The sequence below is a fragment of the Mus musculus genome, chromosome 13, assembly GCF_000001635.26.
Source record: "Mus musculus strain C57BL/6J chromosome 13, GRCm38.p6 C57BL/6J".
NCBI lineage: Eukaryota > Metazoa > Chordata > Mammalia > Rodentia > Muridae > Mus > Mus musculus.
The window spans coordinates 46742896-46760487 of NC_000079.6; the positions used below are offsets into that span (position 1 = coordinate 46742896).

The window sequence follows — 17592 nt, forward strand, 5'->3', positions numbered from 1 at the left end:
CGCATGATGCCCTGGCTTTGAGCTCCAGCACCTGAAGCGCAGGAGGTGGTGGGATATGCCCATAAGTCCAGCACTTGGTGGGTGGAGGCAGGAGGATCAGAGAAGATCAAGACCATCCGTGGCTTCACAGTGAGTTTGGAGGCAGCCTAGGTACATGAAACCTTGTTTCAAACACAAAATAAGTAGTGTAAGATGATGTTAATTGTTACATCGAGCCAATAACCTAAGGATAATTCACTAATATTCTACAGTGGTTACAAATGTATATAACACAGCACACACATGGACTAGCAGAAAATGTGGGTAAATTGGCATATCCTATCAAGATAGCCCAGAGATCAAGTGGTAGGGAAGTTAGCTTTCACATCCTCCATTACTGGGCAGTTTCTCTCAGCTTGGCACTTGTAGCTCAATATTCTAACTCTGGTGTTAACTAAGCAAGCTTGTCTTATTTGCAGTTAACCACAGGCCGCATAGATCATGCAGATTCAATGAGGGAGGGTTAGTTTAACCAATCACATAGGCCTGTAGCTTTATTTGTTCACTTAAAACAATGATTATAAATCCAGGAAACGGGGCAGGCAATGGTGGCACACACCTTTAATCCCAGCACTTGAGGCAGAGGCAGAGGCAGAGAGGCAGAGGAGAGGCAGAGAGGCAGAAGCACCTCTGCATTTGAGGCCAGCTTGGTCTATGGGGCATGTTCTGAGACAGCCAGGGCTACACAGAGAAACCCACAAAAAAGCAAGCAAACAAACAAAAAGACTCCAGGAAATTAGATCTATCAATCCTCAAACTTCCTACTGGACTAGGATATCAGTGATGCAATCCCCCTCCCCACACCCCATTCTTGTCTTTGAGAAAGGGTTTCTCTATGTAGCCTACCCTAGCTGTCCTGGAATGTGCTCAGTAGACCAAGCTGGCCTCAAACTCAGAGATCAGCCTGCCTGTGCCTGAGTGCTGAGATGAAAGGTGTGTGCCACCATAGCTGGCACACACCAGCTTGTCACTTGTCTCTTGTCACTTAAAACAAGGTCTCATTCTGTAGCCCTAGCTCTCCCGAGGCTCATGTGTATCCCAGGCTGACAACTCACGGCGCTCTTTCTACCTCAGCATCTCAGTGTGAGTATTACAAGCACAAGCCATCGTGCCTGGCTCGTTTTCAGGAAAATCTCAGGCAAGTAAGCAGGCTCGGTGTGTAAAGGCATTTGTCACCAAGACTGAGGACCTGCGCTTGAACCCAGAACACCCGGGGTAGAAGGAGAAAAGTGACCTCCCACAAGCTGTTCTCAGACTTCCACACATAGACTGTGGCATACATGCAGACACAAACACATATAAATATAAAAAGGAAACCAATATCTCCACAACTTGATTTGGGCAGGGGTTCAGGAGATGACCCTCCAAATAACTGCTTAAACTGTCATGCACACCATTTCCAGGTGTTCAAATCTTTAATCCCAGGGGAGAGAGATGTGGGAGGATCTGTGAGTTCCAGGACAACCAGGACTACATAGGGAGACCCTGTATCAAACAAACAAACAAACAAACAAAAATCTAAACAATTCAAGGAATTAGGGGTACTGTAAGGTCAGTTGGTTAATATTATGATAAACCAAACCCAACTTCTTAAAAATTCACTTAACATCCTGACCACAGCCCACCCCTTTCCTCCCAGCCCATACTCCCAGTTCCTTTCTCCATCCTCCCCTCCCCTCCTCCTCTGAGAAGGGGGAGGCCCTCTCTGGCACTCATTTCATTGCAGGACTAGGCACATCCTTTCCCACTGAGGCCACACAAAGCAGCCCCATTAGGAGAAACAGGATCTACAGGCAGGCAACAGAGTGAGGAACAGACCCTGTTCCAGTTGTTGGGGGACCCACATGAAGACCAAGCTGTACATCTGCTACATATGTGTGTGTGTGGGAGGGGGTGTAGGTCCAGCCCATGTATTCTCTTTGGTTGGTGGTTCAGTCTCTGGGAGCCCCCCAAGGGTCCAGGGTAGTTGACTCTGTTGTTCTTCCTGTGGAGTCCCTGTCCCTTCAGGTCCTCAGTCCATCCCCCGACTCTTCCACAAGACTCCATGAGCTCTGTCTAACGCCAAACCAAGTTTTTAATCGCCAAGGTGCTTATATCGTTTCTCAGAAACTCTTTCGGAACTCCCCTTTTTAACCTTTACTTCTTACAAGCTCGGGTGAGAATTCCTAAAGAAGCTGTGCCTACAGAGACTGGATGACTGATCAGAATTTTAGGAATGTTGCAGTTACCAACATTCCTAAGGCCAGGCCAAAGGCTAGTTGCCTTATCTCGGGCTAGTGATAGCCCTCTGGCACAGGCAGTCCTTGTCCACCTCTGAGTCTGAACCAACATCCCGTGACTAACAGAAAACTTTCTAGAAATCTATTAACAGACCACTGGCGTCTACCCTCCCAGAAGCTAAGAATGTCATCGGAGAGCACCTTGCATTGACAGAAAAGCTCCCCCATCTTGCTGTACCTGACTCTTTGGTTCACTCACTAAAGTATTTTAAACTTACCTTGATTGATAGCTTTCTCTGTTCTGTAAAACTTCACAAAAGGACTTTCAGGCTGGAACATGGGATTTGGGGTAATCTAAATCTGTGCTCCCAGGCCACAGTCACTCAAATGGCTCCAGAATACACTATCCCTTATTCCCTTTAAGATGAGAGCTGGATTTTTTCCCCATCAATACAATATTCTATATACAATACAATTTTTCTATTAATTAGTATCCCAGAGTTCCGTTCCTAGCATGAGATTCCCTCCAAGATGGCAGCTATTGCCTGTGGTTCCGGTTATAATGACTGAGGCACAGCCTGGACTCTGGAACCTACAGTCTTCTACATGAGGACAGTCTGCAAGGATACAAGCAGCCACTGAACCTCCAGGTGGGAAAGAATTGTTTTACCAAGAACACACAGTGGTAGTCTCAGATCTGAGGGTGTGCGCACTAGCATGTGTGTAAAGAAGTTAGATCACACCTGTACACGTCTTACTCCGGAAACAATTGGATCTCAAACCTCTACTCCCCTTTCCCTGCTCTCAGAGGATTAGAGACAAGGACAAGCAGGTTCAATTTAATCTTTGGGCTTTTGCTTTCACTCAGGCCCCGGCTCTACGGAAGGGCAGATGTGCCCCTGCTCTTTCCTGACACCTGGATTTGTCTCCCTACGGGCAAGAGGGGAGGGTAAGCTTTGGACCTCTGCTGAAGGTGCTCTTGCTGTTGGAACTGGCTGGCTTTCTTTTGGCTAGGCAAAAACCTGACACGAACTGTGTATATTGCAGATTTAGTAGGGTTTGGTTTGGAGATGTCTTCCTACGCAGTCCTGGGTGACTCTAAAGTTGCTGTGATCCCCTGCCCCTGCTTCCCAAGCTCCAAGATTATGCACATGTGACACTATGGATGCTTTAGCTTCTTCTTCTTGGATCTTAGTCTGGGAGATGAGCTGTATGTTACAGAAAGATGCGTGTCACCGATACTATAGGAAGCTTGGGCTGAAACAGCAGAAACGTTTCTTATCCAATTGTGTGCCAGAATCATACTCTTGTTGAGTCCAAAAGGCAGTAAGAATTCTTGCTCAATCACATCTTCTTTCAAGACCCTTTCATTATACAGCCAGAAAGCTTTACTTTTTAAAAAATTTTGATTAGGTATTTTCTTCGTTTACATTTCCAATGCTATCCCAGAAGTTCCCCATACTCTCCCCCCCACTTTTTTTTTAAGATTTATTTATTTATTATATGTAAGTACACTGTAGCTGTCTTCAGATACTCCAGAAGAGAGCGTCAGATCTTGTTATGGATGGTTGTGAGCCACCCTGTGGTTGTTGGGATTTGTTTTATTGTTGTTGTTCTTGTTGGTGGTGTTTGTTTTGTTTTGTTTTGTTTTGTTTTGTTTTGTTTCGAGACAGGGTTTTTCTGTGTAGCCCTGGCTGTCCTGGAACTCACTCTGTAGACCAGGCTGGCCTCAAACTCAGAGATCCACCTGCCTCTGCCTCCGGAGTGCTGGGATTAAAGGTGTGTGCCACCATGCCCGGCTGGTTGCTGGGATTTGAACTCAGGACCTTCGGAAGAGCAGTCAGTGCTCTTAACCCCTGAGCCATCTCTCTATCCCAAAGCTTTACGTTTTAAATACAGTTTAATCACATAAATACGTGGTTAGTTGTCTCCTTAGTGTTCTGAGGCTTGAACAGTGCCTTTTAAAATTCATTATTGTTTGGTGTATTGGCAGGCTTTCCCACCTGCACCACAGCTCCTGAAACAACAACTCCTGAAATGCCTACGCTACAAGTTTTGGTTCATTCCCTGACTAGTTCACAACTTAATTAACCCATTTCTTCTATTCTATGAGTGCTACATGGCTGGTTACCTCTGCTAAGTTTCATGAATCTCCTCAGATATTGGTCTGTCTCCTCAAAGTTAGGGGTAGATCTTTTCCTGAGCCTGACTCTATCCCAGAGTTCCTCTCTTCCTATCAGAACTCCCACCTCCTATTTTCTGCCTTAGCTAACAGGCTGTCAGATTTTTTTTTTTTTTTTTTTTTTTTCCGAGACAGGGTTTCTCTGTGTTGCCCTGGCTGTCCTGGAACTCACTCTGTAGACCAGGCTGGCCTCGAACTCAGAAATCCACCTGCCTCTGCCTCCCAAGTGCTGGGATTAAAGGTGTGCGCCACCACGCCCGGATGGCTGTCAGATTTTTATTGACAGGTTATACTTCCATATGGTACACAAGAGGTTCTCTATATGACTTGGGGTGGTATAATTTATAAGATAGTGTCTGCCCTTAATGAATTTTAAGGATATATATATTTTAAAGATATATTTATTTATTTTATGTATATGAGTACAAAGTAGTTGTCTTCAGACACACCAGAAGAGGGCGTCAGATCCCATTACAGATGGTTGTGAGCCACCGCTGGGATTGAACTCAGGACCTCTGGAAGAGCAGTCGGTGCTCTTAACCACTGAGCCATCCCTCCAGCCCTAAAGATATTTTTATAAACAATTATTTCCCCCATAAGTAAATGCTGCTATGCTCGACTTTTTACAGGGATACTGGGAATCTGAACTTGGGTCTTTGTGCTTTGACAGCAAGTACTTCCTGAGTGAGCTATCTCCCAATCGAGTAGACCAGTAGACCGTTGAGTTATCACTGTTTAGCTATACACATTTAAGTGAGTTTCCCATTTCCTTGGTCTATTTGCTCCTGGAAACTCACATAAAGCACTTGTTGTTGGGCTCCATTTCCTGGAGACTTCAAAAAAGCTGTTTTCCTACAAAGACTCTGCAAGGGCATCTTCAGCATAGGTCCACAGGTCCAAGGTTTACTTGGAGACAAAAAGGCCCCTGGCTTGTTCTTACATCAGCAGCCTGTCATTATCACACCACACACTGCTGTGTCCTGTATCTGCCCTCTGCCAAGTACAGCCCTTCCAGATCATACTTCCTGGCAGAAGACAGAGGGAATCGACCAGCCAGATATGTGGGCTGAAACCCAGCCTTGCTGAGACTCCATTATCAACCTGTGCCATCAGATTATCCAAAGTGAACGTCAAATGTACCCAGGGCAGTGTCTGGCTGACGTGAAGCCCTCAATAAATTGATAAATGTTAGCAGGCTTTTTCACAGCATAGGTGTATATATGCACACAAGACAGTGAACTGGACCTGAACCTAATGGTCATGTGAGGGTATGCAGCCTACAGGACAACGTCATATCATTCCTCAGACATTGTTCACTTTGATTTTGAGACAGACTCTCTCACAGGTCTGGGATTCACTGATTAGACTAAGCTTGCTGGCCCATGAGCCTTAGGATCCACCTCTCTGCATGTACCACTATACTAGACTGGCTGGCTTGCTTTCTCTCTTTCTTTTCCTTTTCCTTTTCCTTTAAGAAATATGGGTCCTGTGATTCAAACCCAGGTCGTCATTTTAGCCACTGAGTTCTGATCCCACCCCATGGTAGCATTATTAAGAACAGATGATCAAGCTGGGTGTGGTGGCGCACACCTTTAGTCCCAGTACTCGGGAGGCAGAGGCAGGTGGATTTCTGAGTTCGAGGCCAACCTGGTCTACAAAGTGAGTTCCAGGATAGCCAGGACTGTACAGAGAAACCCTGTCTCGAAAAAAAAAAACAACAACAACAACAACAAAGAACAGACGATCAACACTTTGGACTCTGAATTAGACAGTTTGTATTCTAAAACACACACAGATCTGTACCAATTAAATACAATAAAGTTGATAGGGAATATAAATTACAGCTTTTGTTTTAAACAGATGGTAGTAAAATACTACCGGTCAGCTCACTATACACACAAACAGCAGCTTGTCAAGAGAGTCTCCCATATCTCCCTCACCAATGCTAAGAACTTAAAAACCAGAAAAGTACAGCAGACTGCACACATGCTCTCTCACTTCCTCACAACACACGTGTAGCTGTACATAGAGGTCCACTGTACAGGCATCTACAGAGTAAGGACATAAAATATATCTGTAAAATTTTCCACACCACGATCCTACAGTGTCTCTCCTTGCAGGATACTTTGAAAACCAAAACGGGGGAAAAAAAATGACAATGGAGCAGTCTGATGTTTAATCCCCCTCAGACAAGGTGACGTGCAAACCTACGAACTTGATAGCTTAGTCCTTCTCTTCAGCATTTTTCCAGAGTCAGGCAAAAACAGCAAACCCACACCACAAGAGAATCTAGCGACCTGAAATAGACTGATAAAGAAGCCGCCAGCAAGGCTGTACCCCAACTCTTGGTACATCGCTGCGTTGTGTGCAGTAACACTTCCCTGTGCACTCCACCTGCTTGGATAGGTGGACAGGATGTGAGAACTGCTAGGGTGGAGTAGGAGTCCCAGCCACTCAACCATGTCAGTGGTCAATATCGAGTCAGTAGGTACCAGGCTATGTGGAAGACTGAAGGTTACAGCTGTGCGATTTCTCAGTGTGCTTAGGAAAGGGGACAGGGACCAAGGGCAGCACGTGGCTTGGTAGCCAAGGGAAGTATGGCACCAGATTGGAGTGAGATTATATACTCACACAAAACAAGAGTGGACAGCAAAGACGTTCAGTCTCCTGGAAGTTCTTTGGTTATAAAGAACAGTGCCTGTAACCTTTTCTATAGAGAGGGATTCAGAGCCTCATTCTTACAGAACATAAGATATGCTTCTCATCTGCTCCTGTCAAAGCAGTCAACTGGGTCACTTTGTAACAAAGTCCAGTACCTTGGGATTTTTGACAAATCATCTATCTGCCTTTCAGTGTGCAGATATGTCTCCGGACAGACATACCGTAGATACACAATTCATATACATAATATATATTATTTATAAAAAGAGATCAGAGCACTGACTCCAGAGTCTGCGGGAAGAACTGATTAAAAATGTACAAGAATAAAGTTTGAGTCTGTGGAGGTCTTTGCACAGAGGGGGCTTGTACGAAAATACTGCCACGTAGGTAAGCCGAGATTCTCTTCCTTTCTGGAAAGAGCAGGGAGCTGTGATTCGCCATGGAACAAAGTGCTGCTTCTCCCACTGGGGAGGGGAAGTGCAGGGCTCCCCTATGCTGGTCTGAGGTCGAGCTGGGTCACAGCTGTCTGAAGATGGAGCATGGACTGTCCCAGGGTGGGATTGATGAACGAAGCTGCCAAGCTGTGACCTGGAGAGGCATGGCTGTCCCTTACCGAGTGGCTGTGGCTTCCTGGAATACAGAGATCAGTGAGTCTAAGCTCCTTGTCCCCATGTCCCCACCCCTCCACCCCCACATAGGGCCTACCTTCCAGGGGGCTTTCTGAAGGGTCAGACCAGACTGAATTCATTATGGAATCTCAGAGAGTGGGTGGAAGTTCTGTGGGAAGTAACCCTTGTTCTGAGTCATTCCAGGATTAAAAAGAAAACCATAGAAGACATTTCCAAATTGACTTCTGATTTCCTTTGTTTCCCCCAAGTACTTGGAACTGAACCTCAGACCTCATGCATGCTAGGCAAACACTATACCACAGGAGCTCCACTCTTAGCCCTTCACACAGCTATTATTGTGTATGAGTCTTTGCGGTATATATGTATATATGCATGTGTTCTTCCTGTGCCTGGGCATGAGGAAGCCAGAGGAGGACACTGACCCCCAGGCCTTAAGAAGTGAACTTGAAGCTCACCAGTTCAGACAGGTCAGCTGGCCAGCAAACTCCAGGGACATCCAGTCTCTTCCTGTGAACACTGGGATTAAGGCCCCACGTGGCCATACCCAGCTTTTTTATGGGTGCTGGGGATTCAAGTTCCAACACTCATGTTTAGAGATCAGGAGTTTTTACCCTCAGCCATGTCACCAGCTCTCAGATAGACTTGTAGTGTCAAGACAACTTCTTTTTTTTTTTTTAATTTTTAAAATTTATTTATTTATTTTATATAAGTACACTATAGCTGACTTCAGACACCCCAGAAGAGGGCATCAGGTCATATTACAGATGATTGTGAGCCACTATGTGGTTGCTGGGATTTGAACTCAGGACGTCTGAAAGAGCAGTCAGTGGTCTTAACCACTAAGCCATCTCTCCAGTCCTTCAAGGCAACTTCTTAAAATCAACATATGGACAAGGGAATTGTAGCTTATGGTTAGAATGGTTGCCTGGCATTCAAGAGGCCCTAGGTCCAATGCCTCTCTCTGCTCTCCTCCGCCTCCCTGCCAAGAACTGGAGTGCCAGAGACAAACCACTACGTGTGGCTTTTACATGGGCGTGGTAGACCTGAACTCAGGTTCTCGTGATACAAAACTAATGGGGCCTATAATAAGCAGAGGAACCACGAGTTGATAAAATATGGTAGATGTTAGACCAGACTGCTTTGAGTTAGCCAAAAATTAAACACCGGAGAGGATCACCGGAGAGGACCAACCGCTCCTCATCCACTTGAGTCTCATACCGACTCGTCTGTCAATTATACATCTGCCGTGACTCCCACAGCAGAGCCGTTCTCCCCCAGCAGCTAAGCAGCACGGCTGAGCTTGCTCTGCAGCGGACTGGTTTGCTAACTACAGACATCAGAGGAAGCTCTCCTGCAAATCTCACTGAGATGAGAAGTTTCCGGTGGGCTGGTATCCGGTGAGCTGTGCTCACTGAGAAAGCGGGACTGAAAACGGCTGCCTCTGGGAGTGATTACCTGGTCGTTCTCTATCTTGGGATGCAGCCGGTCGGCATCTGGAGGTCTTTCTGGGATACCTTTATGGTCTGTTTCGTTTGTTAGAGCCCTCCTCCTGGAGGGCTCCCCTACAGAACAATCTGCCAAACCATCAAAGTCTTTGCCATCAGAAACACCCATGAACTCTGTGAAGGAATGGTCCTCCAAAATGTTTGTAGTGTGTTCTATCGTCACCTCTCCTGGGCAGAATTCTCTGGCTTGGTGGCCATCTTTGCTGGGGCCGACATCCAGTTCTGAACATGAAGCAGTCCTGCATGGCATTCTGGAACTTTCCTCAGGGATGCTCTGGGGTGACGGGGTCCCCTTGGGTAAGGCACTGTTTTCCTCCAGCGGCACAGCGATTGTCTCATCCTTCCCTGAGCCTCTTCCTACTTCTGTAAGCTCCTGATTCGAAGCTGGTCTGACATCCGGTGCAAGTGATGGTCCCGGGGGCTCGGCGCACTCGACCTCCTTTGTCGAGACGGCAAGCTGGTCTGAGCTGTCGCTGGAGGGGACTGCCATGTCAGACAGAGTGGCATTGGAGGCACTGTGGGAGAAGTAGCCACTGGTGAGGCTGCTGGTGGTAGGGCTACGGGACACTGCTTTCTCCAAGGCTCTCGAGTCTGTCAGGTCCGCCTTAGAAGAGGACCACTCCCTGTTCTCCAAGCTGGCATTGTAAACACTGAAGTCAGCGAACTCCACGGGCACATAAGGCTGTGTAAGCATCAGCTTCCTGCTGAGAGCTTCCAGCTCGTTTTCCTCCTCTTCCGAGTCCTACAGAAAGGAAGCCAGAGCCAGCCATTAGCTCCTTAGAGCCACAGTCTGATTGAGACATATTTCACTCTGTTAGGAAAGGCATCCTATGCCCCTGTTCCTTCCCTTCCCCCTTCCTTCTTTCTGTTTATGTAGTTCATGGCTGGCTTTGAACCTGTTAGGGGGATAGGCCTTGACTGCCGGAAGCTCCTCCCTCTACTTCTCAGAACAGGGAATTATGGGTATGTACCACCAGACCCAGCCTCTCTTTCTTAAGTCTGGTCAGCTCTCGTCATCTTTGGCAATAAGTTATCTTATTCTCAGAGACTGGTGATTAGGAACACACTGTTGCCTAGTAGGGCCGTGTTTATTTCTTCCGGGTTCACTCAACACTCATCAGCAGGCCATCTAGGAACTAGACTGAAGGGCACACATCCTCCTCAGCCAGGGAGGCATGGCCCGAGGCAGTGGAGTGGGCTTCTTAGTTTCCTCTGACAATCTTTAACCTTCCGAAGCAGAGTGCAGAGATTCAGGTCATCTGGGACTATTTCTGAAATTGTTTATGAGGCTGGTGAAAGGCCCAGAACTCTGCACTCAGCGTTGCACTAAATACTGTACCACTATAACATGCTAACAGCTCATCAATTACTGCTTCCCTTAGTCTATGAGAAGCAGAGGTTTGGCTGGAACCCATGGACGATAGAAAGTGAAGATAAAGAGAGTTCTCCAGTGTTACGTAGTTGGGAACTTGGCAAAGATTGGGGTAAATTCAAAAGTGTCAACTCAGCCTCTGCCAGCAAGTGATACATTTATTTGGTTTTAAAAATGCTTTTTATAAATATTTAAAATTTGTTTGTTTAAATCTATTGATTTCACGTTATATGAGTATATGTATGCCTGCAAGTGTATCTGTATACCTTGTGAGTGCTTGCTGCCTGGGGAGGCCCGAAGAGGACGTTGACTGCCCTGGGGTCATGGGTGGGTGTGAGCTGCCATATGGGAACTGAGCGTGGGTCTCCCATAAGAGCCACAAGTGTTCTGAACTGCTGAACCGTCTCTCCAGCCTGGTATTTTACAACTATTGTGAATGATACTTTAAAAGGCATTATTTATTAACTAATTAATGTATCTGTGGATATAGTTATGCATGCATGTATGTATTTAGAGTGTGTGTGTGTGTGTGTGTGTATGTGTGTGTTTACACTTGCATGTCCCTGCACATGTATGAAGGTCAAAGGACAAGTTGAGGAAGTTGGTTTTCTCTTCTGCATTGAGTCACAGGAATCAAACTCATGCTGTCAGCCTCGACAGCCTGCACCTCACCTGTTGAGCCTCCCTGTCAGCCTGGTACTTTTTTATATGAAGTAGAAAAATAACTGACACTTTTTAAATAATTTAAAACTAATCTCCTACATACCCCCAAACCCAACAGATATCACTTTTATTTAAAAATGTACACACACTTAGATTTTTGAAACCAGGTCTTACTTTGTTGCCAGACTGACCTAGAAATCACTATTCTTTTTTTTTTTTTTTTAGATTTATTTATTATTATATGTAAGTACACTGTAGCTGTCTTCAGACACACCAGAAGAGGGCATCAGATCTCATTATGGATGGTTGTGAGCCATCATGTGGTTGCTGGGATTTGAACTCAAGGCCTTTACAAGAGCAGTCAGTGCTCTTAACCACTGAGCCATCTCTCCAACCCTAGAAATCACTATGTAGCCCACCCCTGGCCTTGACACTGTGGCGATCCTTTTGCCTTAGCGGGTTGAATGCTTAGATTACAGGTATGAGCCACCACGATCATCATGCAAAAATTAAGAGATGATTTTTATTTAAGGACTAACCAACAAGCTCTTTCTACATGCCTCTTTGTCCTGAGGGTTGGGAATACTGATGCTGAGTGATAAGGGACATGGTTTCACGGTTTTTCCCTTAGCAAGGTACGCCTTTGAGACCTTGTTCTAAGGACAGTCCTGAACTCTAACTTAGAAACCTCAAAAATAGCTCTATTTCCTCCCCTTCCTCAAAAAGTCACTGCAACCTTAACAACTAGATAACTGTAGCGAGCCAGAACCCAAACATCCGCCTTCCTCATTAAGAATGCATAGGTGGTGGGTCTATTATTTAGACTAGAAAAGGGGGAGGTAGCAAAAAAATGTGGCAGACAGCTATTCATAAATAAATATAAACTTCATCTGTTGGACTTTATAGTAATGTTTTCTTTTGCATCTCATAATTTTACGAGACTTAAATACCTCAGAAATAGTTGAATAGGGCTGGGGAGATAGCTCAGTTGATAGAGTGAGGGCCTAGCATAGATCTCTAGCATTGCATAAATCAGGCTTGGTGGCACATAACTACGAAGCACTCAGAGGTCTGGAGATTAGAAGATCAGAAGTCAAAGGGCATCCGCAGCTAGACAGTGAGGCTGAAATCAGCCTGGGCTGCATAGTGAGTTCGAGAACAGCCTGGGCTACGTGAAACTCCAGTTCAAAAAAAAAAAATTAATACTCTCTATTGCTGCTTCAACTTGCAAATCAATTTTAAAGGCTTAAAGCATTTAGTAGGAGGTGCACTCAGTGACACATGTTCAGGGCACGCAAGGCCCTCAGTTTAATTTTAGGACCCTTCCAAAGAAAGGAAAAGTGAGCAGAAGCCGGGCGTGGTGGCGCACGCCTTTAATCCCAGCACTCCGGAGGCAGAGGCAGGCGGGTTTCTGAGTTCGAGGCCAGCCTGGTCTACAGAGTGAGTTCCAGGACAGCCAGGGCTATACAGAGAAACCCTGTCTCAAAAAACAAAAACAAACAAAATACAAACAAAAAAAGTGAGTATAAATTACTTGAAAAAAATTACCAGTCTTAAAGATAAGTATCAAATATCACATGATAAAAGTTTTTGAAATTAACAAAACAAAATTTTTGACAAGGGCATACTCGTTTTGTCCTTGTATCTTCTTTGTTTGTTTTCTTTTGAGACAAGTTTGACTGTCTAGCCCTGGCTGGCCTGAAATTGCTACATAGACCAGGTTGGTCTGGAACTCATGGAGATCAGCCTGACTCTACTTCCCCAAGGAAGAGATTAAAGGTGTGTGCCATCAGACTCAGCTATTACCCTTGTATCCCAATTGTTAGATGCTTTTAAAATTAGGTAGCTTGCTTGCTTCCTTCCTTCCTTTCTTCCTTCCTATCTGTATTTCTTTCTTTCAAAGTAGGGCCAATGACATGGCTCAGTAGGTAAAGGTGCTTGCTGCCAAGCCTGAGGACCTAAATTCAATCCCTGGGGTGCACAAGGTGAAGAGAGAACTAATCCCTGCAAGCTGTCCTCTCATCTACACACACACACACACACACACACACACACACACACACACACACACACACACGTGTGCTGTGGCATGTACACACCACACACAGGCTTGCACACACAACTAAATCAATATCATGCATTTGTATTTTAAAAACTGGTGGTTGTAGTTTGAATGACTTTGTAGTTTGAAAACAGCCGTGTTGTAGTTTGAATGTCAACAGTCCCCATAGGTTCATCCAACTGAATGCCTGATCCTCAGTTGGTGAGACTGTGTGGGAAGGGCTGGGGGTGTGGCTTTGTGGAGGAGGTAGTGTGTCACCAGGGGCCAACTCTGAGGTTTCAAAAGACTCATGATACCTGAAGCAAGTTCTCTCTGCCTCCTGCCTGGGGTCTGGGATGTGAGCTCTCAGCTCTTCCTGCCCATCTGTCTTGTCTTGCCAGTATGGATCCTAACTCTCTAAAATTGTAAACCCAAGTCAAGGATTTCTTTTATAAGTTCCCTGGGTCCTGGTTCTCTATCATAGCAACAGAAAAGTGACCAGTACAGGCTGGGAGGAGTGTCTCTCTCTTGGTAAAGGACTAGTTGGCATACACAAGGCACCTAGTTTGTTCACTAGCATTATGAAGACATAAAGCAAGCAAAACCAAAAAAAAAAAAGCCATGTATATGGGATGGCGTGTTCTTCCTCTGGGCTGTGATGCTGATAAAAAACAAAAACAAGAAAACAAAACAAAACAAAACAAAAAACAGAGGCTGGACAGATTATCTCAAACACCCACCCTTTCCTGTATTTTTTAGATTTTTTTGTATTCATTATACTTAGACTGAAAGTTGAATTTCAAGTTTTACTACTCCTTTTTTTTTTAATTTAAGCTTAAAAAAATGTAATTTTCCAAGCCCAAGAGTACCCAATATAATTGGTCACCAAAAAAATTTGTTGTACAAGAAAAAGCAATTTTGCAAATGAGGATTAAGGGTCTGGGGAACTTGCATCTTTCTAAAGTATTGTTTGCCGATGACATAAGCGACCATTAGTTTAATGTGTAGAAATGGGTAGAAATGTGGCAAACTTGGGAAGTAAAAATTATTCCTAAAGGCTGAGAATGAGTTGGGAAACATGAAGCACCCATGAACTCTAGGAGATAAATAAGTAAATAAATAAATAGGAATCAGGCTAACGGGATAAGGACAACTTATGCCAGGAAATAAAACCAAAATCCTCAGTAAGTATTCAATGTCTTCTAACATTTAAAAGGAGACTAAAAGTTTGCTTGAGAAATGTTTTCAAGGAGGGAAAAAAAAAAAAGGTTTCTGGCTCACAGTGCACAGTGGGGACTTTAGTTAGATAGCATATAGCACAGTGTGCTCATTTAACACCAGATCTTAAAGGGCACTGAACTGAGTCCCTTACTTACTACAGATGGCTTACGAGCAAAAGAAAGGTTACAACCCTTAGAGCCTGACCCAAAGGCGGAACACCGGGTCAAACGCTCGGCTTCTCTGAAGCTCTCATCTTTGCGCGTTTATTTTTTGCCCCATTTAACGTATGAAGGTGATATTTATCCATAGACAAAGTACTTTGATTTTTTTAAAGAGAGGGACCCTTGGTAGGGAGCGTTCCACAGGGAATGTAATTTCTGCGGTCACTATAGTCGGCTTGTGGAGGGTTACCAGAAATGGCTACCAGCACAGCTATGCATCCCCCTCACCCCCGGGGGGCTCTGAGGCAGAGCGCAGACCTGCACTCAGGATGTGAATCTCTCTGTCTTATGCTTCCAGTAACCAGGACTTGGGGCAAATTGCTCAATCATCCCAGACCTTTGTTTCTTCAGTGAAATGAGAGGAGAAAGCCACGTTGCCTGCAGGACCAGAGATGGGGACTGTGGATACAGGGGAAAGGGTCAACTTTCTTATTCCTATTCCCTAGGCCTCATGACTTCAGAAAAGACGAGCTCAAAGCTGCTCCTAGTGGTGCCCGTGTGATATCCCAACTACTTGGGAGGTTGTGGCAAGAGAATTTTAAGTCTGGGGACTGCCTTGGCTACACAGTGAGACAGCCTGGGAAATTTAGCAAGAATTTGTTTCAAAACAATTAAAAAAATAAAGCGCAAAGGATATGGCTCAGGGACAGAGAGCTCGCCTGGCAGAAGCCCTGGGTCTAATACCCTGTACCGCGATATGAGATAAAAATAAAAGCCTGGGGGGAAAAATGCTGGGTTTTTTTGTTTGTTTGTTTTTTGTTCTCCCCCCCCCCCCTTTTAAATCTTATTTATACAGGATAAGGCATATGCCTGTATATCTTTTTAAGTGATCAGACACAAGCTACAAGAGTCAGTCATAGCCAAGTTTGGTGGCATAAACCTGCCATCCTGTACTCAAGTGGCTGAGGCAGGAGGGTTGCAAGTTAAAGACCATCCTGGGCTCCATACTGAGACCCCGTCTCAGAAAACAAAGAAACAAAATAAAACAACAACAACGATGACAAAAAGGAAGGGAATAGCTTATGTCAATTTATGAGAGGGGAAATAAAATAAAAGCTTTCCCAAGAAAATAAAAGCCCCCAGCTCAAACAAGCGAGCCACGTAGACTACCAAAACATTCCGGAAGACCCGCCAAAGAGAACATAGTGCAACCGCCCCAAGCGCAGTGCGCATGCGTAGTAGGCATGCGCAGCAGTTATGCCTCTAAGGCCAGCAGAGGCAGCCTTCTCTAGTCTTGTTCCCGGAACAAAAAGATACCAGTCAACCCTGCTCAGCAGCCGTACATGATGCATTTGGTCACACAGTGCCCAAGTACTGCTCAAGATGTCTTGGGTCAAAAGAATCTGGTGCGGTCCTCTACTCTGCCTGCTGAGATGGGCTTCGTTTTAAGCTCTTTAAAGGAAAGGCAGGAGAGTAACTGTGGGGCAAGCTGTGTGAACTGCACATCTGCGTGCTGGATAGCACTAGAAGGTGCTCCTGGCAGCCTCTGGAGGGTATTGGAGCAAAATAAATGGCTCTATCAGACACACATCCTGACAAGCTGAAGGGTAAAGGCACAGCCACTGGCCCTTTTAGTGCACCCAGTGATTTTCTACACTCAGAGAGGGGATGGTGAGGTTAAGTGGGGATGGCTCTTTAACATCCACGCAGGTGAAGGAACAGTCTCTGGCATGCTACCCTCTTCCCCATGAGGAGCTAGATAGAGCAGGCAAACAGAACTTAGGAACACGAGTGGCTAAGGAAGGGAATGGCTGCTCTTCCTCCCCTCGGTTAGGATCAGTAGTCACTGCTTCATGATCTAACTGCCTCTCTGAATGCAGATGAGCGGCCCCCTGCAGCATCAGCTGAATGCAGATGAGTGGCCTGCTGCAGCATCAGCTGAAGATGCAGTTAGTGTCTGCACAGCGCATGGCGCAACTAACGGTCTCACACTGATGCACCATGAGTGGGCCTGACCCTGGGAATAAGACTCCCCACACTGCTTAAGACAGCGGGTCATAGGCAGCAGCAAACATCAAACAGCTTCCTCTTGCCCAGGCTGGGTTTCCCCCCACCCCCTGCTCAAGCCTAGGAAGGCACAGGAGAGTGAAAACCATGAAATCACATCACATGATTCTTCCCAGACTTCCACACCTACAGGTTTAGAAAAAAAAATTGGTTTTAAATTGAGGTGTATCTTATAACGAAAAGTAACCAGGAACCATGGTGTTTGAAAAACTGGCATTTCATAGGTTTTGTTTCACTTTATTCATTTATTTGGAGACTGCTCACTCTACAGACCAGGCCGGCCTTGAACGTGTGATCTCAGGTGTGAGCCGCCCCTCCCAGCACTTAGAACGTGCAGCTTTGGAACCATGCTGGAGACCAAGGTTTTGCAGGCAGAGGTCTACCTTACTTGTGCTGAGTAACACAGATTCACCAATCTAAAAGCCAGGCCAAGAAGAACCAGGTTGGAATGTTTTGTCAGGTAGGTAAACAGAAGCTGCTGGTGCTGGGGGGATCGAGCTGAGGAAGGATGACTGGGCAGAGCAGCTACAAACTACACAGGTATCTTGGTAGCAGCCACACAAGAAAGCTTTCAAACACACCCACAACTAAGTGCGGGATTACTTACGCCAAGTAAATGCAATTCCTCTAGGTAGATTAACTTCAGAATCTGGGCAATGTGCGTAGACACATTAGAGAGATTTTGGTATTATTTAAACTGATCTTGCTGTTACACTTTTCTTTATAATGACCAGAGCCATCAAAGGTGCTTCCCCCCACTAGCTACGAAACTTAAGATGATGTGGAAAGGAGTTAAATAAAATAGCACACTTAGAGAGAGAGAGGGGGAAAA

At 45.4% G+C, this 17592-nt stretch overlaps 1 protein-coding gene across 9 annotated transcripts in view; it reads right to left on the minus strand.

Annotated features, from left to right (window-relative positions):
• Positions 1 to 6191: 6191 nt before the first annotated feature.
• The window catches only part of Kif13a (kinesin family member 13A), a 180831-nt gene continuing 169430 nt past the window's right edge, over positions 6192 to 17592 (minus strand). For 5 of the 9 annotated variants that reach the window (XM_011244376.3, XM_011244374.3, XM_011244375.3 and 2 more), the window contains 3 exons: positions 9186 to 9977; positions 7807 to 7878; positions 6192 to 7731 (listed from right to left, as the gene is read on the minus strand). In XM_011244376.3, coding sequence (XP_011242678.1) covers positions 7849 to 7878; positions 9186 to 9977 — 822 coding nt within the window. In that variant the 3' untranslated portion in view covers positions 6192 to 7731; positions 7807 to 7848. The remainder of the gene's footprint in view (positions 7732 to 7806; positions 7879 to 9185; positions 9978 to 17592) is intronic. The other 4 variants (XM_006516864.4, XM_017315400.2, XM_006516862.4 and 1 more) reach the window with 1 other exon arrangement.